General features: G+C 36.1%; 1 protein-coding gene across 1 annotated transcript in view; it reads left to right on the forward strand.

Annotated features, from left to right (window-relative positions):
• The window catches only part of LOC121313977 (CUB and sushi domain-containing protein 3-like), a 217,890-nt gene that overhangs the window by 67,762 nt on the left and 122,687 nt on the right, over window positions 1–27,441 (forward strand). The window contains exon 3 of the mRNA XM_041246746.1: window positions 3,828–3,940. Within this exon, the coding sequence (XP_041102680.1) occupies window positions 3,828–3,940 (113 nt within the window). The remainder of the gene's footprint in view (window positions 1–3,827; window positions 3,941–27,441) is intronic.

The raw sequence follows: 27,441 nt of genomic DNA on the forward strand, positions 1-27,441 counted from the left end.
CTAAAAGGCTGTAATATGCACAAGAACATAGAAACTGGACTGTGGAACAATGGTCAAAGGTGCTTTGGACTGTTGATGGATGGACAATGACCCCTGTGCCTTCTGCCAGTTTTGTTGTCAATTCAATGTTAGTCTTCTTTCTAGTCCTTAAGGATATTATCTTCAAGAATTGCCCATCCTTGTTAAACAGCTTTTTAAACGTCGAATTCCCCAAAAAATAGTTAAATGAAATAAGTTTAGATACGATAAACATTGGTAAAAACACTTGCTATTTTGTATTTTCTTACCAAAAATAATCATCTCTAGTTTGTGTAGTTTGTATATAGTTGCTGTTTTTGCCATCTCCGTTCCACTCAGAATTTTTGGGGGTCGCTGTCAGTCATTTCAGTGGTTCGTTAGTACTGTAGTATCACCCTGTTCTGACAGATCTCATTGACTGAAGCAGTGCTAGAATGCTCTCATTTGCCAGCTACAGCACCTGTCATTCAAAGTGCCTACTTTGAAATTAGCAGGTTAAGGTGTACGTAAACTTTTGATTTAGGTATACGTTGACAGTTATTAGTTTGATTTTAAAATTGATTTTAACCCCCCCCCCATATTAAATATTAATAACCATTCTTAATAGATGTTAAAAACTATGGCACTATTGGTTGTGTGTTGGTAAAAAGAGACAAAATTAGTCATATATGTGGTTTAATTACCATTATATACCGTAAGTAACCCATATTTTAATGTAAAGTTTATGTATTTAATCACACGCAGATAATGTAAAGCATTATTCAAATGCTGGGGGCACGGTAAACTCTGCAGATCAGTACTAAACACATTTCTAATAAGGTAGTGGAAATCCTTTAAGCAAATATGGTACCAAACTAGAAATTTTGGCAGGTATTACATTTGCAGATTTGCTACCTTTGGTAGATTTTGACAGTTTCTGAATTGACATTTATCACTTGGCACGTTCACAAAGAAAATTGTGAGTTTTGTATTTCTACTTTTAATTTCAAAAACATGTTTACTTAATGAAATGTGTCTGCTAAAACAGTATCTCATTTACAGTAACTAGTTATATCATCTACAATGTCACTGCATCAACTTGAAGAACAACAAAGAAGGCCTTCTAAAAAGGATTTACAATATGTATCGTTCATATATGGCCCTTCAGTTTTAAGCTATCAATAATTGGAAAGGATTACTAACTGCAGTACACTTTAATGATAAGCATTTGCTAACGCTTAGTTTTAAAACTTAGCTATGGTTCATTAACATAACACAGTGGAATGATCACAGTATCATGTAGGAATTGTAGGACAGTATTGAACGTGTGAAAACTTTAACAATAAATAAATCAAAACCAAAAGCTTTAAATTTAAAACTGGCTAATAGGCAGCAAGCACTGACAAAATGTTTATATATATATATATATATATATATATATATATATATATATATATATATATATATATATATATATACACACACACACATACATACACATACTGTGTATGTATCTGCACTTATCAACAATAACAATCCAAAGCAAATCTGTACCACTGTTACAGATTTTCTAACAAGTCTTACCAAAACAATTTTGGCTGCAACTTAATTAACCCCTAGTAAATAAATAAATAAATAAATAATAACACAAAACTGCTTCACCTACAGGTACCACAATAGCTGGCGCAGTTTATACAGCCTCAGAGTTTCTGACAGTATCACAAATTTCAAATTTCCTAAGTCCATTGATGGAAATGTCCGGTCTGTTTTTATTTCTTTATTTATTTTTAAAGCAAACTGGATTCATTACTCACTGCCATTGTCATGTTCTCTTTGACATCTGACACATTCTTTCCCTTGCTCAGCACGCGCTTCTGTGCCACACTCGCTGATTGGTGGAAGTATTATTGGCAATCCAATCCAAACCGCCACAATAACAACTAAATATATTTCACTCCAAAATGTCCCGTTATATATACGGTATGTCAAAGAAAATACTAAAGAAAGGTTGGTGTTTCTTATGTGTTTCACTTAAAACCGGACAATTGGACATTAGGGCGTTTGGATTTGTTAATTTCTGCCACCCGGACACAGATGCCAATTCCTGGACTGTCCGAGTCAAACCATGACAGGTGGCAACCCTACTCTGCGTGTACTTTAGGGGCCCGTCACCACCACTGCTGTTGAAAGGTCTTTCAGCATACTCGAAAGGTGCAGTTCAAGCGTCGCATTCTGTTTCACAACAAGGACATCACATCATCACTAACGGAGTACCAGTATGACCGACGGCTGAAGTCCCCACGGCAGGACAAAGTGGACCCGTCTGCCTTTTCAGTGACTCCGAGTCCAGGTGTGCTGAATCAGGAGAGGGGCGAAGCTCAGACTCCGAATAATATGCAAGTTAGTTCTGTTCAACTGTCTGTTTTGTTCTGTGCATATTTTTACTAGTAAACGTATGATATAAAAGGCTGTGTAATACTATACACTGTGATCAAACGTTATTTCAATTAGAAAGTTGTCCTATTAGAATATTGGTGACCATGGTTTTCTTGCATTTTGAATAATAAAGAGGTTTTGCAATTGCATAAAAAGTCTGTTTTTTTTTTTAAAGCCTAAAGGTTGGTTTCAAAATAAAGATTAAAAAAAAAAAAAAACTCCAGTAAATTCTTTCAAAAAATAAACGTCGATATTAATCGTTGATTTGACAAAAAATACAAGTCAAATAGTAGCAAGCCTAGTTATAGGTCTCAGATGTTTAGTTTTGAACGAAACATGTATTTTGTATTTAAAAAATAAATAACAACAACAAAAAAAAAAACACATGATATAGAATAATTTAAGAAAGCAAAACATTCTTTCAGACAGTGTTGTATTTTTATTATGTCACATGGATTTACGCACCCCTTAAATGGCTTATTTCCTGCCATTAACCAACCAACTTTGAACCAGAAGACATTGCTAAACTGAAATTACCTAGGAAGTGCAAGTGTAACAGATTTCCTTAGAATAAAGCACAGAAAATTGTCACTTTCTCAACCTAAAGTAGTTGCTATTACAAGTGTTTGTTTCAAAACTCTGGAAATTTGAGCCCTATTTAAATAATGGAAGTGCAAAACAGGTAAAATTCATGGAATTATTTTATTAGGTACAATTAATTTCAGTTCATAACGAGCACAGCTGCTGGCTGTATTACCCCAGTGCTGCTGCTGTAGAAGCTGGTTCATTGTGGTTCAAGTGTCTATTTTCTTTTCTTCTTCTAACAGTGCATACAAGTCTCTAGATACTTCGAATGACAAAAAAATATTTCTATCCCAGACTAGTGATTTACTTGGCGGCTCCATTTAGATTCTCACCAGGTTTTTAAGTGCCCCTCTAATCAGGTCAGACTTAATCCAGTCCAGCCACATGGATGGCTAGTCTTCTTGTTGGAGTGTGACTGGATACAATACAGGGATTTCATAAAACAGTGCCTTGATACAAATATATGCATTTTCTATGTAAGGGAGTAAATATCTCATTTTAAAGCATGACAATCTTTCACTGGAACACAGGCAAAAATTGTTTGTGTCTGCAAAACAACACATTCTCTTTAGATGCAGTATGGTGCAACTGTGGGGGAATAAATTTGCCATATCAACCAATTTACCAACTGCTGTGTATTTGTGCATTTGTTTTGAGATGTGTTTTCAATATTAGTTATTTTTGTACCTTCACATTTACGGTCTTCTTGCTGAAAATACATCATCATTGTAAAAAGTAACTTGTATACCTTTGGATTGTGAGGAGGCTTCTAAATATGTTTTTTTTTTTTTTTTTTTTTTTTCTTACAGGCTAACAGGATTCCAAATTCCACCTCCTGTAACAAGTACAGGAGCTGTGTTTTCCCTGCGACTCACAAGCGATTTTGCTGTAAGCGCTCATGGGTTTAAAGTTTATTATGAAGGTAAGAAGCTACTTTAAAGTACTAAAAGTTCCTCATAATTTTTTTCATTGCATTATTAACGGTGGTGAGTGTAGTCTTTGTTATTATCCCAGTGGTGTCTTTGATAGTGTAATATGCTCCTCATTTTGTCTGACTTGTTAATGTTGTTTTTCGGTCAGGTTCCCATTCATTAATGAGGCTTGGGGCTCAATGCAAACTTTTCTGGTTAAAAATAAATAAAAATAATAAATCACTTGTCATTCTATACACATATAACCTACACATTAAGTTCCAGTATTTTCCTGTTTAAAATTAGTTACTTTTAAGACTTATCTGTTTTTTGTGTCACAATTACTAATAATAATGTAAAAAAAATGAATTTGAGATTAAGAGAAATGTACAAAGTGTAATGTATTGCATGTGGATGGCAGAAATAGAGAAAAAGGCATTCATTTAACTTTACAAGCAAGCTGTTAATTCATTGTTTTTATTTGCATAGAATTATACACGGCGACCCCTAACTCTATCAATTCTAAATCACCAACTAAAACAGTAATTGTGTTATTATTGCTAGTGATTTGTACGCCAACAGCATGACTCTGTTAATCTGTAAGCATTCTCTCAGAGATAAGAAACACAACTGGCAATCCACATGTTTTATCATCATCAAGCCTTGCCAGTCTGTATTAGTCTACCATTAACACATTTTCATTATCTATAAAGACAAAAACCACTTGACTTCCATCGATAGCATACTGTATTGATTATTTTATTGTGTGATATACTGTATAGCAAATTGTCTCGTTTTTTATAGCTGTTCTTGTTTTTCGGTTTCATATTTTAATCGGTGTAATCCGCCAAAAAAAAAAAAAAAAGTTTCCGATTCAAATGTGTTAGCAACATATAAGCACAATCCAAACCTGTCACAAAACAACAGGAAAATAAAAAGTCAAATACAAATGCAAACATATTTTATTGTCTTATTTATGTGATTATTTTTGTATGTACACTCCTAAGACAATCTGTACAATTACAGGACAGTGCAACAGTGTAATCTTAACAGATTGTTTGTAGTAAATAGAAATTGTCATAAAACATATAACATACTGACAAATGTACTGACATATACTGACAAATACAAAAGCAGTCAGAAGAAATAACAATTACAGTAAAGTTGCATGATTTTGATTAAATTAAAAAGAAACGGCACAAATACATCAGGAAGTGAACTGTGCCATATTTAATTAAAAGTGAGACCGTGCATCTTGTTCAAGTAATAGTTGTTTATTTGATGCACCAAGAACAAAAAAGTAATCCACTAAATAATAATAATAAAAAAAAAAACATTTCACATAGGCTCCATATCTCTGGATAATAGAGCATCCCAAATATGTATCTAGGCGCTATATGCTATCCCGTGGAGGTGCATCCTTAACTTTATAAGCAAACAAAAAAATATATATATATAGTATATTAAAATGATTTCAGTGAATTCCTGTCTTTCTCTCTCTGCCTTGACCCTCTTTTGTCTGAAATGGCTCCTCATATGAGAAGGTGCATATGTGCCTACTTTCTTTTAATAATTAAGCAGCACCCCTGTAGATAGCTGCATTTGTGACATTCTGGAAGCGCTACTGTAGATGTCCCCAATGAAAAAAATATACCAGCATGATACCTGAGCCTTCTTACTGTCCTTATCAACGACGACTGTAAATAAAATACAACTGCTCAACCTGTTTTTACAAGTAAACATTTATAAATTGCAGTATTTAAGGGGATTGTAACAGTATACAATTTGTTTGGTCTAAACGTTTTATGGTTAGTAAGTTGTAGCAAAAACAAAAATGTGTAGGCTACAAGGTGGCACAGCTACTTTAATAATAATAATAATAATAATAATAATAATAATAATACCATTGTTTTGCATTGAACTTTTTCCTCATAAGGTGCCAACAGTTATATTCCAACATGTCCAAAGTCAAACGGTAGCCTGTTTTTTAAAACTTCTTGCCAGTGTAAATTAAAAATGTTTTAGGCTACATTGGAAGTAAGCCTAACCCTAACCCGAACCACTTCTACATATCGTTGGATAAAAACAAAATGTGATATGAATTTAGTTGTTTTCTACCACCTTGGCTTTTGTATGTGCATATGTATGTATGTTTTTTTTTTTTAAATCAACACGGGTTCATGTAGCAGCTTTCGTCGGGGGACACTGTAATTGCGGTTATGATTTGAAGTGCTGTCACTTTTTTTATATTGGTGGACAGAGTGACCTTTTTTTGAAGGCGTTGGAAAGCAAACTGTTGTAAGTTTAAACTATCTACCACTTTCATCTTTGGAACATAGACAGATTCTTAGATCATTATATATTCTGCCAAAAAGAAAGCGTTGGAATAACTAATGAACCAAACTAGTGGATAAATTCTGACATGTTTTTTTGCAGCTTTAGAAAATACTCAGTCGGTGGAAAAAGCAGAGGTGGAGAAAAAACGGTGTAAATGATGGCGTAGAACCCAGGGGATTTCCTTGGAAAATAACCCCCTTTAGGTGTACATTCTCTGTTTATCTATAACCTTGCTGTATTCGTCTTACTGTCTTGTTTCAGTGTCATATTTTCGAAAGCGTCTGTTGCTTTACAGTTATTTCAGTTTATGTGTGACCATAGGTTCTGGTTCTTATCTTAAGAAGCAGCATGCTTTTTTATCACTGTAATTGAAGGGGTCCAGGTTTGGACAGAGCTGCAAACCACTATTTATTGTAACAACCTTGGGAAAGCTGACAGCCCCTTTTAAGATCTTCGCAGGACCTCTGTGATAGAAAGGTGGCGGGAGCACTGATTGGACAGCTAGAGGCGACGGCTAGTGTGAGGTCTCTACCAACCAGATCCTCAGAAGCAAGAGGGGGTGGAACTGCATAAAAGGGCTACTGGTTCTGTGACAGGGGAGAGAAATGGATAACAGGCGAACCGACAAGTGAACAGAGAGCGAGAGAGAGAAAGAACCACCTAGCAATCCACAAGTACTACAACATTAGCTGCTCCACAAGCCTTTTATTCACAGCTGTGTGACCCCCTGGAGCCTCCGTTGAGGGAAGAGGGGGAGAGAGGCAGAAGACAGCCAGCGAGACAGGATAAAGGGAGAAACCGTATGAGAGAGAAGGGAAGCCAGACTGAAGTCCCATTAGATGAGCCAAGAGGTCTGTGTGTGTGATGTGATTCCTTCCCCATCCTTTTATTTACACTGTGCTCTTTTCCCCTCTATTTATGATTCAAAATAAACACAGGCTGTTGCTCCCTTTCCCAAGATATCTCATCAGTCTGATTCCACCAGGACCCATTGCCGGGTACATGCTACAATATATTATGTAGATGCTTCAGGGTTCGTAAAGATTGGAGGTGATTCTCAATAAACAGATTGACGAGACTTAAGTAAATTAAAACAAATTATTACTATTTATTAATATGTTGATAAATACAAAACAAAAGCAGGCCACTGTGCCTTTAAATACAAAATAAAACTAAATGCAACATATAAAATGAAATAAATAAAAATAAGTCATAAAGCAAACATAGAATAACATTTTTTTTAAATTGGGAGGCTTATACAAAAATACTTTAAATAAATACTTGTAATCGTACGAAGGGAAACGGAAGCTGTCTAGCACTTGCGCAGATGTATAATTTGGGACAAGTAGTTTTTAGGATTAAAATTGTGATGGAAGAGAAGAGACTTTTGTTTCTAAAATACCTAAACCGTGCATAACAATTAACAATGCTGCAAATAATTTGAGCATGAGGGGATGTATGCTGTTGACGATGACAAAATAATGATGTGCAGATTTTGCAACTGCCGGCTAGAATGGGAGTGGAAAGATACTGTAGCGTTGTGTGAAAATGAAGACAGACAGAGATAGGGATTGCAGTTCTCCAACGATTTATTATTTACAAGTACTGTATTTATTTAGTCACTGTCAGCCGTGACTCACGCCTCCAAAATAATACACCTGGCTGGTTATTGATGTCTCTGTTTTAAGATCTACTGTATTTAACAGTCTTTCTCAAGCACCAAACCTTTCTGCCATTTTTACTTTTGTCAGCCGAAGCTCCCTTATTTGAATCTTTAAGACTCTGGAGTGCTCGCCTGCCCCATGCTGCTTAACACTCTCCCCATGTCCAAACAGCAAACAAGTACTTTGAGTTAGTGCAGGCTGCAGGGTCCTTACAATACTGTCGTTAAGCATTGTCACTCAGTTGGTCACATTGAAAAGAAAAGCCAAGCAGCCGCTGGTACAAGCAAAAGAACCATCTTAGCTGCAATCGGTGAAACTGCAATGAGCTAAGAAAGCTAAAGACGACAAGTACACTTATTGAGGATACAGTTCAAATGTGTGCTAACCAACATCTCATTGGAGATGCTTGACCATCCTTCAGTTCGAGAGTATTTGAGTTGTTACCATTCAGAATGAGTTAACTTTATAGCTTTTTTTTTTTTTGTAATCAGCTTGACGAATTAAAAACAAACGTGAATTCGCTTAGCTGTGATTTGTGATGAGATGTCTGACAGTGCTGGAAGGTGCATTTTTGTGGTTTTATTTAAGATGCTACGGAGGTATAAAACAGTCGTCTGGCTGCAGTCTTCTTTCTTGAAACTGCCAATGCAGTGAAGTGTTCACAGGCAATCATGAAGCATTCTGATGTGCATGCCATTTTGAACGACTCAGCAACTTACATGATTAAGTGTTTGAGTGCTCTTCAAGTTTTGATGACCTATGATAACGGCTGAGCCTTAACAACGTGGCAAACATTAAGATAAGGTTTTCATTCTCCAGAAAGCTGAAGTCGACTTATCTGCAATTCCTAAAGAATAACTACCCAGAGCTGCCTGCCATGTTATTTCCTCAGCCAGTGATTACCGGATGGAATGCCTGGTTCAGGTCTGTGTTTTACCAACACAATTATTTGGACGCTTTGCTAGCGTTCTTTGATGAGTGTGAACAGAAAGTCCTTCTAATGATGCTGAAAGATGCCAGCTGCTATTCAGTTGTAAAGTTTCAGTGTAGCTTTATTAAGGCAATCTGTATGCAAATAGAAGATTTTACTACACAAGTAGAAGAAACAAAGAAGCCTTGGGCACACTTGCTGATGGAAAAGTGAAGCTTTGAGCCATTAAGTACCACTGTCCATGCTCCAGATGCAAATAGCCTGGCAGCTATGGAACCTGGAATTAAAGAAAGAGCTATCCAGCAGCTGAAAGTTGCCACTGAGAAGGAGCTCGCTAAGTTGGCAAACACATGCCAGAAAATACAGAAATTAAATTCCTGACTTCTTCTGGCCAACTGTTTAATCCACTGGAGATAGCCACTCGTGCATCAGTGGATAAAAATATGTTGAAGAAATGTATTGTGAACGTGCCATTGCTGAGGGAAGTGGAAATACTTTATTTTTTGTTGTGGTACACAAAACTAAGCAACAGTGTGAAAGATGCGGTTAAGAATAATTTTGATGGCTCTGTAGATATTTTTGACATGCAGTTTGGGCTCAGGTGCCAGAATACCAGCTTATCCAATACCGTGATTTCATATCATGTACCCTGTGGTTTCCATTGACTGTGAACCATTCTTTATAAAGTATTCACTGATTGTAAGTGACAGATGACAAACCATGAAAAAAGAAAATGTAGGGTTCTGTTCTATGCTTATGTTTAATTCTTAATTTGAATAATTAAATTGAAACTCCTTATGAATACATGTGTAAAATATCAGAATCTGATTTCAGCAACCTGCTTTTTTAGTTAGTGCTGAATTGTACAACATTCTGAAGACTTTTTTATGTTTGTTTATTTAATATCTTCATGCTGATTTGATTTACATTGTGCAGTACATAAAATGTATTTTTGTTTTTTATTTTATCTTAATGTATTTTTATAGAGGGTATGTGCAGTATTTACTGTAAATAGGCAGCTAATTAAAATTAGTTGGGGACTTCACATGCGTTACAGATAAATTATGGTAACTAAATTATTTTTCTGTGTCTGTTAAAAAAAACAAAAAAAAAACAAACAAACATACAACCCCAGCTAAAGTTTAATAGCATATATGTATATAGTTGTAACATTTATACTTTGTTTTTGTTTATATACATCTATTTGCATAATTTTATCAATGTGTATCTGTAATACAATTAAATAACAACATTTTTAGCAGATGAAACAATGAAATGAAATTTGTGAAATAAAATGAAATTTGAAAAAAAACAGAAAAATTTCACGGGGCTTTAATGATAACTAATTGTAATTTTGCTGCCATATTTATAGGACTTTCGCTCCCTTTGTGCATCAGAATGCTTCATTAAAGCCAAACATATGGTTTGTTAGACAGTCTTTGTCTCTAAAGATAATAATATACTTTCTGGTACCAGGCTACTCCTTAAAATGATTACTATGCAGTACCAGGCTTTCTCCCACTTTTCTACGATAAGAATATATGAGTTTGTGTTCTTTTACCATGGAGTTCCTCTCACTTGTTAAGTGAAACATAAAAGTGAGTGTCCCTTAAGTGAGAACACCTGTTCTGTCAGGAAGTTTCACCTTGTTAAAACATATTTCTTTTACCATGAAAATCCTGGTACTCCCACAAAATAAGAATAAAAAGCAAGAGGCTCTCCTGTACCAAGTTGCAACTGCTGATAAGAAACTCAGCTGCATGCTCTTTCCAAGAGGCCCCATCAAGGTTATTAAATTAGGTCAGTGTTTTATAGTTAGTGAGCCTCTCATTTAGGCCAACACAGATTTCTGGAAACATTTCTGCTTGTAGCCTTTTTAACATTTTCTAAACCGGTAGAGTTTTACAATAATAGTATTGCCTTTAACAGTTACTTTTCTTCCAGTGGTCTTTTGAACAGTATCCAGTTTGCGTCCAGGATATCGGTGCTGCCAGCAGCATTGGAAATCATTTTCTGGTTCTGTTCTTAAAGGTTCCTTAAAAGCCACCACAGGGTTCAGAATCCAGTGGTGAGCATCGCAAGTTTGTGTAACATTCTCAAATACCTTATACCTGCAGGATACCTGAACTCTGTTAGCAGGTTTCCCATCTTTGCATTCTAACTTTCCCAAATTACCCCATCTCATCTGGTGAGTCTCCTCACATCCCAAACATTCAATTATCCTTACATCATCTAATTTAACGTTTAAATGGGAAAAAGGATAATTCCTGTGGATCATCAGGGTCACACTCAAACATTATACAGCAGTGCTTTGCCTTATGGGTACATGCGGGACATGGTGTTGGTTCTGCTAGTGACAACCCAGTTCTGCATCTTTGACATCTGCATATTAGTCTGGACACATGCCAGTCGCCCCCCATTTCAGAGAGTTTCCCACAAGGAGTAATGGTTCTGGACTGATAACTATTTTGTTCACAGAGGACTATTTTGTTAGGTATTACTTCTTCCAGGAATGCTAACTACACATTTTAGTTCTGAACTATACCAGACAGCTAAGCTGTTTACCGGTCACAAAAGCCCATATACTGTACCTTCTCTTTGTTCCATCACCCTGGTAGTCTCTTTCTAATGGAGCATTGGGTTCTCTTTTTTATAGAACGTGGCTGCTCCCAATTAGCACCATTTATTCCATTTGGGAACAGCCACATTATCACATGTTTTTGGCAGGGACAGGAATTAACATCCCTGCCAACCACCACCAAAACAGATACCAACACTATTTACAGTCAGGGCTCTTGCTCTGTCTGACTTCAAATGCAGTATGAACCTGTCTGTAAAGGTAAAGGAGTGGTATGGTTTATTTTATGTAGGGGGGGGGAAGACAATATATCAGGAAAAAAAAAACATATTAGCAGGAATTGTGCTAATATTAGTGGGTGGCATGGTGGTGTGATGGTTAGTGCTGCTGCCTCACAGCGCCAGGGTCTTGGGTTCGATTTCGGCCTAGGGGTCTCTCTGTGTGGAGTTTGCATGTTCTTCCCGTGTTCACGTGGGTTTTCTCTGGGTACTCCGGTTTTCTCCCACATTCCAAAGACATGTTGTTTAGGTTGATTGGTCACTCTTAATTGCCCTGTCTGTGTGATGCCCTGCAATGGACTGGCATCCCGTCCAGGGTGTAGTCCCACGTTGCACCCTGTGTCTGCCGTGTTAGACTCTGTCTCACCACAACCCTGTAAAGGATTAAGCAGTTAATGATGATGGATGTTATAGTTATGAAGTGCATTATTATAGTTCTCTAACTCGTTCGTCTAACAATTACCACCTTTTGTTGTATAATGGTACATTCTGTTAGCACACTGACATCAATGTTACATTCAAAATAGCCCCAAGCAGCGTCTGTGTAAAGTTATTAATCCCCCAGTCTGGGGAATAATGGTTTGTTACATTTATTTCAGAGAAAAAAAAAAATGTTGTATGTGCTACAGCCCCCTTGAAACCAGTGGTCCCCAGTTTGGGAAATACCACACTATAAATACTGTCAGTGCTGTTAGCAGTAATGTTGGGGGTTCATGATTTTAGTTACTGATTTTAATAACATTATTAGTCTATTTTCTTTTACAGTCAGGTGTGAAAAGCTTAACTGACTTGTCCTATCCATAATTAGTCGAGCGTCACTGGTGTAACTGAAAATGTTTTCCCTAAAGCTGGGGGAACACAAAGCCACTTTGTGGCTTGTGGCTTGTAGCTTGGTTTCAGACTACTGCATAGCACTCAAAGGGGAGACGTGGTTTGATACGGCAAAGTTGCCTCAAACTAAGTCTCCTGGTCTGTTGAAACCAGTTATCAAGCCACTAGTCCTAAAACAGTGGCTTAGTTTTCCTTTAGCTTAATTACCATTGCATTTCCACTTCTGAAACATATCATGTGTCGTCTATCCTCATGTTTAATTTCTTGTTTGTTTTACCAGTACATTCAGCATACATACCAGTACTTTAAATCATTTTTTAGTAGAACTGTGTGCATATACTGTTGGTGTGACAAGACAGTATATAATGTGTCTTTTGGTCTTAATTTGTGCTTTCCTACAAAATGTTTAGTTAGCAAGGCATTATTTTAGGGTTCATTGGTTTTTAAACAGCTTAAGATGTACAGTAAATCAGCATTACAATACTGCTTTTTTTTTTTTTTTTGGTGTTTCTTATAAAAAGACTGCAATCTATTTTAATGATGTAAACATCTTCTGACCTAAATAACACTGCTATTTATCCCACTAGAGTTTGCCTCAGTGACTATTTAATAACATCCATATAATAATAATTAAAAAAAAGGAAGATGCCCAAAATAACAGAATTTTCATTGTTTTGTTTTTTACAATAAGTTATCCCCATTGATTTGTTTCTGTTTTGCGTCTTGAAGATCTTACAAATCACAATAATAACCCCAATTGCTGCATGAAGTACCAGGAGCATATTGATGATAATAGGAAACACCAGTGCAATATCAAATTCATGTTTTGATTATGATGTAACTTTGGTTGCCATAGATGCAGACATTTTAACTTGTTCCTTTTCATTTATAGTGCAATCTAACGAGCATGAGAAAAAAACAGTCAGGAAAGTGTCAATGAATCCCAGCAGGAGTTCTCACGTCCAAGACACAAAACTCCAATTTTTCATGAAATCTTCCATTTATTCATTTAGTACAAAGTACCTTTTAAACTTTTAGGGCTGTGTTTGAAGGTTCGAAGATTGTTTTAAACCAGACAGGTTTTTTTTCTGTTAAGAGAAACTATTAAACAATGTGTGAGTACTATACTGTCACTATTGATTTGTATAATGCATATTACATAAACAAAAGTTGTTATTAAAATCTGTTACTTAGCAACTCTACATGGTGCCTCTGCCGTGTACGGAGCAGGGTATAAAGTACCAAAGCGGTGGGCTCGTACCTCTATTTATTTTCAGTAAAATATGCACTGAACACCTGGTGTACAAGACAGTGTAAGAGAAGTGCTATGGTAGAATATGTTTGAAACATACAAAATATACACTAACACTAATAATTTTAATTTCGAAAACTGAGCACCTTCCGCCCCTCTCTGCTCTAGCTCGTGTTATCCAGAAGCAAACCTTTAATTTCTTCATTGGCCACCTCGACAGCAAAGTGTTGGATAACGTGCATAAGGCGTAAGCTGTATTGAAGGAAATGTCTCGGATACCCCTCTGCTGTTTGAGATTTCTTTGTTAAATGCCCAGACAACCAAAAAAAAAAAAAAAATAGATTGCAAACTGTGCAAGTGACTCATATCATCATTGAGGCATAACCAATCTCTGGGTACACTTGACAAGTGTAAGTTCATATTATTATTAATATTATTAATATTTTACTAGTAGTCAAATTTGACTGATAACCTGCTTGGAACAGTGACTGTTGAATAAAGCTTTGTCCGCTGCAGTTGGTGCTGGTGCAATGCTTACTGTGTAAATAAACAACTTGTATTTCTATTTAAATTATAAAACCATGATTACTGTTCTATGTAACGTATTTTTAAACTACATGTGAATGTTTTATTCCATTAATATGGATTACTTGTAAAATAGGATTTTTTTGCAGCCCTACAAAATTCATCATTTTGCTTATTTCCTCCTAACCGTTGACATGTTGTTATATACAGTGAGAAAGCAATTGCAGCAATAAACATCGAAGGTCCACAGACATTAAACTTGTCAGGCAAGCATTTGACGTAGTGCTCAAGTGATATAATCTTGCTCATTGTGGGAAATGTATTTATTTATTTTTAGCCTACTCATTATGTCCATGCGCATTTACTGTAGTGAAGTACATACCCTGTGTCACACATAACCGCTCTGAAAAAAAAAAAGGATGATAACAGCTTGTAGCTCTCAGGAGGGTCATCAATTAAGTCTGGTTATGTCTGAATGCTGCCTTCTTTGCTTTAAGCAGATGTATATACTATTTCAGATGGGAATTCTCAGCTCAGGGAATGTAATTCTTATTTTCTGCAGCAATCTGTAGTGCATACAACCGAAATACAGTAAATTGTACTATGCAAACTTAAACATTTTGGTACACATAAATACGTAGACGTCAGTAGTCAACCATTCTTTTCAGAAAATAACATTACCCTGTGTATAACGTGCATGTCCTAGGTCTGTCTTGTCTTGGGTTACATCCCTTGTGTGGCTCAACTTGTATAATGCACACAAAAACAACACAGTACACAGTATAAAATAATATACTAAAACACTATTAAGACCACTCTGTCATTTCCAGTTAAATCTACATTTCTTACCCTTGTCATAATTCACTTTATTTTGAACATATATGAATGTTTTTAAAATAATTTTGTAATATGATCACTTATTTTTTAATTGAAATGTAGTTATACAGTACTATAACACGGGCATTGTATTATTAATATCTGGAGATTACTTCTGTACCTGCAATTACCTAAGTAGGTGATTGTACCAATGATCTTATTCATTACTTTGTGTTTCATAGTGGTTTGCAGGGAGAGACATATCCAATTGTGAGTCTCAATATTCATTTGATTGCTGTCTATGCAGGCATTTGTTGATACAGATGATCCTTTCCAAGATTATTAGTCTATACTTTCCATATGCTTTTCCACAAGATTTACCTTTGCCTGGAGCAATATCAATTTGAAGTCTAATCTCGTCAGCCTGCAGAAGTTAAGAACAATCAAGGTTGTTTGGATACGTCTCCTTGTAGGCCAAACCTCTTAGCATTATGCAGGGGACACTGTATTGCAGAAGGTACTGTGCTATGGATGCAATATTAATTACTTCAAACTCTGGAAACTAAAAATCTCATGGTGCTGTTTTAGGAACAAAAAACGGTTCTCTGGCTACATCAAAACTAGGCCAATAATAAGCTTAGTTAATTCCCCCAACCTTAGTCTGCTTTGTCAATGGGTGAATTCCAGTAAACACTCTTGCTCCATTTTCTTCAATTCTTCATAGATTGTTTGCCACATTTGTACTTACTGTCCTTTTCAATATGGAGCAAGTGATCAGTTGTTCATGGTAATTACAAGAGTGTATTTTTTCTCCTTTTATCTATCTCTTTAGCTGAACTACATATTTACATCTATACATTCAATCTTTCCTCAGTTTAGCAGTGAAAACATCACAGCTGATTTATCTTTACACTAGGTTTGGCACAGTGGGTTTCTCATCAAACTTTAAAATGTTGTACACTAACTTTTTTTCTTGACTGTAGAAGCAAATTCAAATGCCCATAAGGCATAAAACAAAATATCAAATATTCATGAAAACTACAAGTTACTTGATCAATGTCCAATGCACGGGACAGGAGCCAGGACTGGGTGGTGGAAGGCTGGGAAGCAATGCTACTTCCCAAGGGGAAACAAAATGTAGGATAACAGACAACTCAAAAAGATGAAGAGAAGATGAAGTTGAAGAGAAGTCTCCTGGTCACCTATAAGGCAAGTTCGCATGGCCGATCTTCTGAGGCTATGAGCTTCAATTCCTTTGCGGGGAGACTTAAGCACTGGAAAAGAAAAGAGAAATTAACATGCAAAGAGGGCCAGGGGTCTCTAGGGTAAATTGAAACATGTCGTCTGCATACAGCACCACTTGGCCATGTGACTGAAGCAATGTTTGAGGAATTGTCTAGAATATTGGAACCCGAAGGAATCTAAAACATCTATTTACAAGAGGATAGGATAGTCTTTTAAATAAATAACAGATAATTACAAATACTGAATAACAAAAATGTAATAGAATTGGAACATTATACAAAAAATCAATGAGAGACCTGTTGTTTCATAGTATATTGTATACTGAATAAAACATATTTAACATATTCTATGTTTCTTCAAAACATCTACTGAAGCAAGAAAAAAATAGCATTTTACAGCACCTGGAAATCACCTTGGATTGCATGTATCACTTCCTAGGTGCTGTACTCTATTCAGCTTTGTTATATCCTGGTGGTCTAAACCAGGGATCGGCTACATTTTTGGGCAGATAGCCAAAAAACTCTGCAAAATCTACTTTTAAGATGTTGGCTTGCCAGCCAAACAAAAGGGGAGGGGGCATAATTATTTAGACCTGAATAATTACGTTTCCCATCTATGTTATTGTTTCTTACAGTAAATACCAAATATAAACGATACCAAAACTAACAACCAGAGACAACAAATAAACACTACAAAGAGAAACGCAGCTATGCAGGTACTGAACTAAATGCACATCAACACAGATGCCCAGTATTCACAGCTACAATACTACAGAAAAAAAAACTAAAAAAAACATATTACCTATTTAAACTTATACAGACAATTAATATCCATAATGTTGAATACTGCAATGCAAACCTTGTTTAGCACCTACATAAACACGTAAAAAAATAAATAAATAATGAAGTAGCTCGAATCATTAACTGTGTCGTGTTTAGTGGCTTCCTTGGCCCTGCTTCTGACTGCTAAGGTTGACTATGTCAGGCTGGTGGTTTGTTGTCATCAGACGCAAATACATCAGAATGGTCAGTGGTCAGACGGTTTCTAACTGGACTTAGTATAGTTTTCAATTGTGAAAACACCTGTTCACAGCGGTAAGTAGAACCAAAGGCCGACAGCAAGGCAAAAGCTACTTGTTTCATGCAGGCGTACTTCGAAGGAAGGGAAGACCAACATTCTGTGATCTTGAGTTGCCAGCCGCTTTCCTTTTCAAGCTCACCTTGGAGTGATTTGAACTTTGGTAACCAGATGCCTGGGCTTTGGAAGTCAATCAGTTCCAATTCTAATCTGTCATTGTTCATCCACTCAAAATACAGAAGTTGTATGTCGCTTTCCTTTGTATTGGCGGGGTTCACAAGAAATTAAAACAAGCTGTCCCATATAGTTGCATATATTGCCAGTGTTCACTTGATCCTCTGAATGTGTTTTCACAGTGGGGAAGTAACGAAAGGTAGACATCTTGAAATATTTAGATATCTTGTCTGAAAACCAATAACAGCACAGAAAACTTTTCAGTCTTCATACAGTTGTCTCTGTTCCTTGTAGTTTAGTATTGCGGTTGTTTAAGTGTGATGTGATGTCTGTCAGAAGCATAAGTTTTGTTAGCCACTTTTCATCAGTAAGGTCTGCATATTGTTGACTACTTTCTTCTCCAAGAAAGAGTTTGATGAGTTCTTGACAAACAACAAATCGCTTGAGCACTTCACCTCGACTTAACCAGCGTACATTACTGTGCAGCACTAAATCTCCATATGCAGAATCCGTATCTTCAGAAGTTCGCGGAATCTCCTTTGTGTCAAAGAAGAGAGGGCATTTAAAACGTTGACAATTTTCACAACTGTTGTCATTACTTTGTTTAAATCAGAAGATGAGATCTTAGCGCACAGGCTGTACGCTAAGTTCGATCTCAGTTTTTGTAAGTTTTATAAATCCAGCTGTTTTACCCAAGATAGCAGGTGCACCATCAGTGTTAACAGAAAACAATTTATGCAAGTCGAATTGTTGTTTTGTGAAAAAGTATTTGACAGCATTAAGTATGCCTGTACCCTTCAGTGTATGCATAGCACAAAGAAAACAGTTCTTCCTTAACCTTCCCATTGATACAGTAGCGAACAATTATAGCCAGAAGGGGGGTATCATTTATGTCTGCTTTCGTCTAGTGCAAGGCTCATCACATCTCATGTTTGTAGGTCTTCCGTCATTTGTTTCCTAACATCAGTTGACATTTCATCTATTCGCCTTTGAACAGTCCTCGCTGACAATGGCATTTCTTCAGTAGAAGCAATGATGTCTTTCTTGTTCGCAGTCGTGAAATAGTTCCTCAGCACAGTTTACGAAGGCTTCCTTTATATAGTTTCCATCTGTGAAACACCTGCCTTTCTGAGCTATAGCTAGAGCTGTAACGTAACTTGCCCGTTTAGAAAGAGCATTTGTTAGTTACAAACTTAGAAAAGCTGACTGTCTGTTTTTCAGAGAAATCAACAGCTTTTCTATTGCACTCATCGACTCCAGAAAATTTGGCTTTGTTCTTGGATGTGAAATGGTGCTGGACACAGGAAGTACGAGATGCCACACTTTCACTGCACATGCTACAAACAACACGATCCCCTTTCTGCACAAATCCACATATTTCTCTCCACGCTGGCTGATACAGTCAAATATCTTATTTTTTTTACTTTCCATAATTAAGAATAGCTAGGCCTCCTAACACCATGATTTACCGTTCGTGTATGACCGATGATGTTTCATATCATATTTCTTCCGTGCAATCGGCAATCTTTTTTTCTTTTTGTGTTATAACCATGACTACGGGGAGTGTCTCCACATAATTGGATTAGGTTGGGGTGGGTGGGACAGTTTTTAATGAGATGCGTCAGGTTGTTTTTGGAGATTTTTTTTTTTTTTTTTAATAATACAGTGCAAGTTTGAATTACTGATCATCTTGTGTTATAACTATTTATAATTCCACATTTTTTAAAACATTTCCTGAAGTTCATGTTTAAATACTGCAAGATGATTCGATGCTATACACTGTATTCTGACTTTTTTTTTTTTTTTTTGCAGGTATTTGCAATTTTATTTCTTAATCAATAACCTTTGTGAAACATATGTAAGAGAACACAGCGTGACACCACAAATCCCCCCCCCCCCCCCCCCAAAAAAAAAAAAAACAAAAGTTGATTCTGCCAGCGTTTCTGAAAAGGGCTGGTGTGCCAAGCAAAATGTCTTGGAGTGCCACACTCTGGCCCGCATGCCGGGTGTTGCCGACCCCTGGTGTATACAGTAGCTTGAGCAAATAAAACCCTTGCAGTTTAGGGTCAGATTCTCTGAATGAAAAAAAGAGAAAAATTCAAACAAAAAACTAGCACTCCTTACAAGTCCCTAAATTAAGGTTTATTTATGTTTTATTTTCCTTTATGAATAACATTGTTTAAATGACCATATGAATTAAAGTTCTCTGAGAATCTAGCATAAGAAGTGGAACATTACAATGAATTTTTAGACTCGGATCATAAATATCTGTGATCTAGAGTTCTGTGATGGGTAAGATAGCAAGAGAGGTCATTTACATCTTTAAATGCAATTCCTTTAATTTAAAGTGACAAACACATCTGCCTGTGTCATTGCCTTGCCTATTGACAGATGTTTTTTTTTTCTTCTTTTCTTTCCTAAGAGATTTATTTAATATGAAACATGCATTAATCTTCACTTCTTGTTTATTCCCTGTTGTAAATAAACTAACCAGTTTGCTCTCAAGTGTATCAGTATCCTAAGTGCTGCAGCACAGCCTCAGAATTTTAACCCAAATCATGCATACACCCAAACGTGAATACTAATGAAGTACTTTACTTCATCCATTTTAATTAAAGATGGGAAAATGAATACATTCAGGAATAGTACAATTTAATCAGTGATTTCAAAAACATGTAAAACTGACAGAGAGGAACAGATACAATGGTTTGTGTTTATTCAAAAACACTTGTGTTTTAAATGTGTGAAGACTGAAACAATGGGTCCTTTAATTTGTAAAGCAAAAAAAAAAAAAATGTAATCACATTATGTTGCATTGCTAATGCAAATAAGTTGAATGTGTTGCTTTTATAAGTTATATTATAATAGGTACATTTTATTAAAAAAAAAAAAAAAAAAAGCAGTAAAAATTTTAATTCTAACTACAGTACTCCCTTGCTGTAAGGCTCTCGGTTAGAATGCGCCTCGGATGTAACACTCCTACAACATGACCCTCAATTCCCTATAATAGTGATTCAAGCAATATTTGTACAGCAAATACAGTACCTGTGTTGTTCAAACTATAAACAACTTCTCAGTCTAACTTCTGTTTCTCTCTCTCCCTTTTGATACAGTTATACAGTTTCTCTCTCTCCCTTTTGATATGAAATTTATGCAATGCTCACTTTTGACCACTTCAACACCTAGGCGATTCGTTTTGTCAGTCCAAAGGTTTAACATTAAACTGAAAACGCTCCATGAATGCCTTACTGCATGGCACAGAAACATGATGAACAATTCTCAAGATATTTGGTCCTTCTACAGTCCTGAAAAATGCTGGTGAGATAGTCATCTTCCATTGTGTCAGGGGCTGCAGTCGAGATAGAACTCCCTCTACATGCGGTCTGCTTTATTGTAATTCTTTAGTTTTGTTGATTTTAATGAAGGCTGTTAGGCTTGCATTATGATGGCCTCGTAGGAGGAGCATGCAACAACAAGAAAGACAGCCCAACTTGCTTTCAGGGAAGGAACAGTAATGAACTTTTCTTTGAGACAGGAACTGTGTTTAAAAACTGTGCACTGTAGCCTATTTATGAAAGGTACGGCAGAAATTATGTACGTTGCCCTGGGCAAAGGCATCTGCTAAGAATAATAATAATAATAATAATAATAATAATAATAATAATAATAATAATAATAATAATAATAATAATAATAATAAAACGGGCATTACTGTAGATTATTTACGGTTTCTGAATGTATGAGATGTCGGTAGCGACACACCAACCGTTCAATTATTGGAAGTAAAAAATACTGTGGGAAAGTACATCGGTCATCAGTACGAAATTAATGTTATTTATTTATTTATGTATTCATTCATTCATGTGCTGCTTTGAAATACAAATGTGTTTTAATCTAATTTAACTGTTTGTTTTTACATGGAACGTCTTACATTTATACTTGTTTAAGTATATAAATGAAGAACAAGATTCTATTATATTTTGAGTTGGCTATCTCACACAGAGGCATCTTGACTTGTTGTGAATTGGCACTCCGTTTAGCCCATACTGCACAGTATATACTGTGTGTTACAAGGTGTATGCTAATTAGAAGGTTACCACCATATTTTTGCATCTATTAAGTTTAGTAAGGTGTTTATCACTTGATGAAACTACGCAAGGTGATCTTCTTTTTTCATGCAGAATGATGACCAACACACAGCCATTTAGAGAATGAGGCTCTTGGTATATAATCAAACCAGTTTTTTATATTTAGGAGTCTCTGTGCATTCCAGTGTACCATCACTTTCCATAGCCCTCATTGGTAACACAATGGAAAGACCCTTTGCAAAGTGCTTTATAACAAACTGAGCGGCTCAAATAAGTGCCCATCACTCCAGCGAATAATTTGAAAGAACGTATAATGAAATATCAGTATGGAGAACTGATACCCACCCTAAAACTCAGATTTTTCTTCTTTTTATTTGAATAAGCTTGTTGAGTGTGTGCATTTTATTTTTATTTTTTTTTATGAATGTGCAGATAGGGCTTTTGAACATGGAGATAATTTATTTCTGGGATTTTATCAGCATTTATAATCAAGCTTGGGAGCATACACCACAGTCAGCATAAGCTTATAGAATGTAACTTAACAGCTAACTGTACCTTATAATCTTATGAACCCTTTTAAGAATCATGTGGGTAGATATGAAGGCACACTGAACTACAGGATTACCCTGTAGTCTATGAATACTTACACAGTAAGATTATGAACAACACAGGCTGCGGAACTGTCTCATTTGTATTCCTAGCAGATTGTGAGGGTTGGAGATATGTTTAGATCAATCATCTGTCTATTTCCACGTAGTTTCCATTAATATATACCCTGCTAGTATTCACAGAATGCTTTATGGTACAGTCACTGTTTTGCCAAATCCACTGTACAGTAGGTTATTTGTATTTCAATATAATTAGATGATGTAGCTGGATAATAAAGGTTGCTGTTTGAAACACATGCAGTAGATTTTTTTTTTTTTTTTTTTTTAGTCTCCCCCTAAATTTTTGATGCGGCATTAGTATTTGCAAAGCAATGCAATCCATTTAATTAATTAATTATGTAATGTACTTTTTAATTACATGTATAGCACCTTCAAAGTTTAAGCAAAAATGGAAAACAGTACAGTACTTGCAACATTCATGCAAGATAATTTACTTCAAGGATCAAAATTAGATGTGTGGTTTAATTAAAAATGTATACAACCCTGACATTGTCAACTATAAAGTAGCATGGTTGAGTTGACCTCTGGACAGCATAACTGATACTGTGTATTAGGGTGGAATGTAATGTAATCAGTTAAAAAGAACAAGAGCGATGTCTTTGTATGTTAGAGTGACATCTTTTGTCTTGAGAAGAATAGCACCACACACTAACACCATGCTGTTTCTTTACATGTATCATATTAAATCGTTAAGGCAGAATGTGTTGAAAAAATAATGTATAATATAAATTCAGGAGCATCATACTGTAAGCAGCAGGCAGAAACTGTATTGCATTCAGTTTAAAGGATACAAAAATATACCACATGCATTCAGCCCCACAAATGAACTTGCAATGTATTGTTTTTATTACATTTATCTTGCTATATATGATATATTATTAAAAGAGTCACACTTTAAAAAGAAACAGCTTATTCATTTGGCATTCAAAAAGACTAACAAAAAAGGGAAGAAGAGGACACATCTGTAATTAATGAGAATTCCTAATGTTCTTTTAGTACTGTTTGATAGATGTAATTAGTTAAATCACAAAGAAACACTACAAAGGTAACCTAAACATTGTGATGGTTAAATCGTTAGGTTTTGTACCACAGCCCAGGATATATATATATAAAAACAGTTTTATGCCAACTATATATGTTACTGTACATGTATTTTTGCCCAATAATCTAAAACTGGCTGTGCTATGTGACTTTACATCTGCGTTTACTGTATTGTTTATTAAAAAAACAAACATCAGGAAGCATCGAAATGACTGCGTTTGGTAGTCCTGTCTGTAATTTTGTTTAACACAGAGCAGTTTTGTAGTGTGCGACGCTGCATTTGAATATATATATATATATATATATATATATATATATATATATATATATATATATATATATAGTACTGTGCAAAAGTTTTAGGCAGGTGTGAAAAAATGCTGTAAAGTAAGAATGTTTTCAAAAATAGACATGTTAATAGATTATATTTATCAATTAACAAAATGCAAAATGAGTGAACAGAAGAGAAATCTACATCAAATCCATATTTGGTGTGACCACCCTTTGCCTTCAAAACAGCATCAATTCTTCTAGATACACTTGCACACAGTTTTTGAAGGAACTCGGCAGGTAGGTTGGCCCAAACATCTTGGAGAATGAACCACAGTTCTTCTGTGGATTTAGGCAGCCTCAGTTGCTTCTCTCCCTTCATGTAATACCAGACAGACTCGATGATGTTGAGATCAGGGCTTTGTGGGGGCCATACCATCACTTCCAGGACTCCTTGTTCTTCTTTACGCTGAAGATAGTTCTTAATGACTTTTGCTGTATGTTTGGGGTCGTTGTCATGCTGCAGAATAAATTTGGGGCCAATCAGATGCCTCCCTGATGGTATTGCATGATGGATAAGTATCTGCCTGTACTTCTCAGCATTGAGGAGACCATTAATTCTGACCAAATCCCCAACTCCATTTGCAGACATGCAGCCCCAAACTTGCAAGGAACCTCCACCATGCTTCACTGTAGCCTGCAGACACTCATTCGTGTACCGCTCTCCAGCCCTTCGGCAAACAAACTGCCTTCTGCTACAGCTAGATATTTCAAATTTTGACTCATCAGTCCAGAGCACCTGCTGCCATTTTTCTGCACCCCAGTTCCTGTGTTTTCATGCATAGTTGAGTTGCCTGGCCTTGTTTCCACGTCGGAGGTATGGCTTTTTGGCCGCAAGTCTTCCATGAAGGCCACTTCTGACCAGACTTCTCCGGACAGTAGATAGGTGTACCAGGGTCCCACTATTTTCTGCCAATTCTGAGCTGATGGCATTGCTGGACATCTTCCGATTGCGAAGTGAAGTAAGCATGATGTGTCTTTCATCTGCTGCAGTAAGTTTCCTTGGCCGACCACTACGTCTATGGTCCTCAACATTGCCTGTTTCTTTGTGCTTCTTCAAAAGAGCTTGGACAGCACATCTGGAAACCCCTGTCTGCCTTGAAATTTCTGCCTGAGAGAGACCTTGCTGATGCAGTGTAACTACCTTTAGTACTTGCTCCATTTCATGTTAAAATGTCCCCAGGGGATAAGCATAACTCAGGTGGCTTCTTGTTACATTTAGCAAGATGGAAGTTATAGCCTGACATCTACTGCTTGTCTTTCTCTTGCACTGCCCTAACCATTCTTTCTGGCCTCTTCCAATATTCAAAGTTTGATACACTGAGTCATTGTGACAAGGAATTTTGTATGACTAACTAATTAAAGAGGAAGCATGATCACAACACGACCCTAAGTGCAGTTACTTAGGTGAACAGCGTAGATATGCCAGAGGTACTGCTGTTTTTCTTGAATCCTTGATTTTATTGGTAAATTGGAATTCAATTTAGAATGTCATGTTTTAGTGATTCAGTATGTACAGATTGCTAAGAGCAGAAGACTTTCTTAATACTGTAGGACTACATTTTCCTTATTCCTCCCTAAAATCTGTCATATATATGGTAAGAACAGGTAAGAAATGAAAGTTACTTTCACCTCTGACTGTAGCATCTACTTTGACTTCAATTTGGGTAAAGAACTGTATATATACTGTGTTCTTAAATAGTAAATCAGTATTATTTTTATTTGTTTTTCAAAACAGAAACATTGTTTCACTTTCATTGCATTTGCATTTTTAGTAAGTGTGTAATACAAGTATGCATTTACAAGATTGTGCTTCAATTCATTTGATTTCAGAGCATGTATTTTTTTTTAATCTTTTCTCTTTTACACAAAAAAACGTTATGTTTTTCCCAGTGGCGGCTGGTGGCCAATGTGTTCACACCTCAGATGCAGGTGAGGGGGTGGGGTCCAGGGGGTCACCCACAGTGGTAGAAGCACTGTCCAGCCTGACGTGGCTATTAACAAGAGTAAAAAAATAATAATATAAAATATTATATAAATAATATTAAAATACAAATATACTCTACGGTATATTTAATAACTAATTACCGTAAACAGACAGTAGTGGTCAGTAAATTAACCAAAAAAAAAAAGAAACATTGCTGAGCACAGCAAGATATTACTCTACTTAAGTTTAAGCTCTGGTGACGGGCTGCAGCCTCGGGATAAAAAGGACAGACGGCGCAACATAAAGGCAGATTAAAACTGTGAAAAGAATGGAGTTGAACAAATAAGACAAATAACATTAATTTAAAGTTAGGCGAAGTTTGACAAAGATAATTACACTTGTGAATTTGATTTTAATATTTAAACAGCTTAAACGTTTTCTGTCTCTTTGCAAAGTAATACACTATGCAAGACTGAGAAGAGCTGATGTCATGCTGCCCATATTTACAGCCTTTGTTTTCTTGGCATATGTATGCTGATCACTGCGTTCGCTAACCGGCTGCTCTCCATCAAGACATTTAAGCCAATCATAGCCAGTCCTATCTGATGGTTGGCTGCTACTGCGCATGTGGAAGGCGGATTTGGGTGCTCGTATTTCTGAGCGAGCACAGCCTGGCTTCAGTCCATTAAACTGATGGGGTGAACAGCATTGTTGATCTGCCAGTGTCACGTGAGAGGGGGGAAATGAAAGGTACATTCCCCAGAAAAAAGGAAGCGCAGTTCATTAGTAAGAGACTGGGGTCTAACGCTGTTAACTGTCCAGCCCTGGTATTTCCCATTTGTGTAGGTTAATGGAATGGAACTAAAACATGAAGTACACACAAGACCTATTTCAAGATTGGTGCTGCACAGCATATTGTCAATATGTTTTTCCTGCATCCATAATACATAATTTTCATTTTGGTAAACTAAGTGGTAAGTTATTCTGTCATTCTTTTTTTTTTTGCTATCAGTCAGTCCTTCTGTCCTATCACTCTGATATATCTGCCTGTTTGACGGTAAAACTGCATCCACACTGGACGCGAGCGACCGAGCGCCGTGAGAAAAGTCTCCGAATGTCAGTCTGTACCGGACATGACTTGGAAACGATCCAAAAGACTGGAAGTAAATACATGACCCTGCCCGTGCATTCCTATTGGACATACTAGATGGGCTGTTCCATTACAAAACCGGTCTTGTTTTGGTAAAAGGTTACCACCCTGACCTCCATTGTAAAATAATGGTTGGACTTGTAAAATCTATAGATCAGAGTTATTGAACATCCCTATATATCCAACAGTTTTAGTGTTATCATATATTAGTACTAATTGTACAGTTGTACTTGTAGTATTTTTTAAAAAATTTTCATGATACCAGTGGTTGTAGTAGTCCCATTTGAAGCCCGGTACATCTCCAGCTGTCAGCAGACACCTGTACAATAGTAGTATAGTTGAACTAATATTTTCAACAAAATTATTTTATTGTTATACATTTATGTATACAACTTGGTGCAATCTCAATTGTTTTTCTTTACAAACTCCTTCTTTGATCCTTTTTGTTTATTAACTTTTTAACGTATTTTAAAGTGCATTCTTCTTCTTCTTCTTCTTCTTCTTCTTCTTCTTCTTCTTCTTCTTCTTCTTCTTATTATTATGTCGTTGTTTTAAGCACTACATAATCACAATTATTATTATTATTATTATTATTATTAT

This window comes from Polyodon spathula, chromosome 4, assembly GCF_017654505.1.
Source record: "Polyodon spathula isolate WHYD16114869_AA chromosome 4, ASM1765450v1, whole genome shotgun sequence".
Taxonomy (NCBI): Eukaryota; Metazoa; Chordata; class Actinopteri; order Acipenseriformes; family Polyodontidae; genus Polyodon; species Polyodon spathula.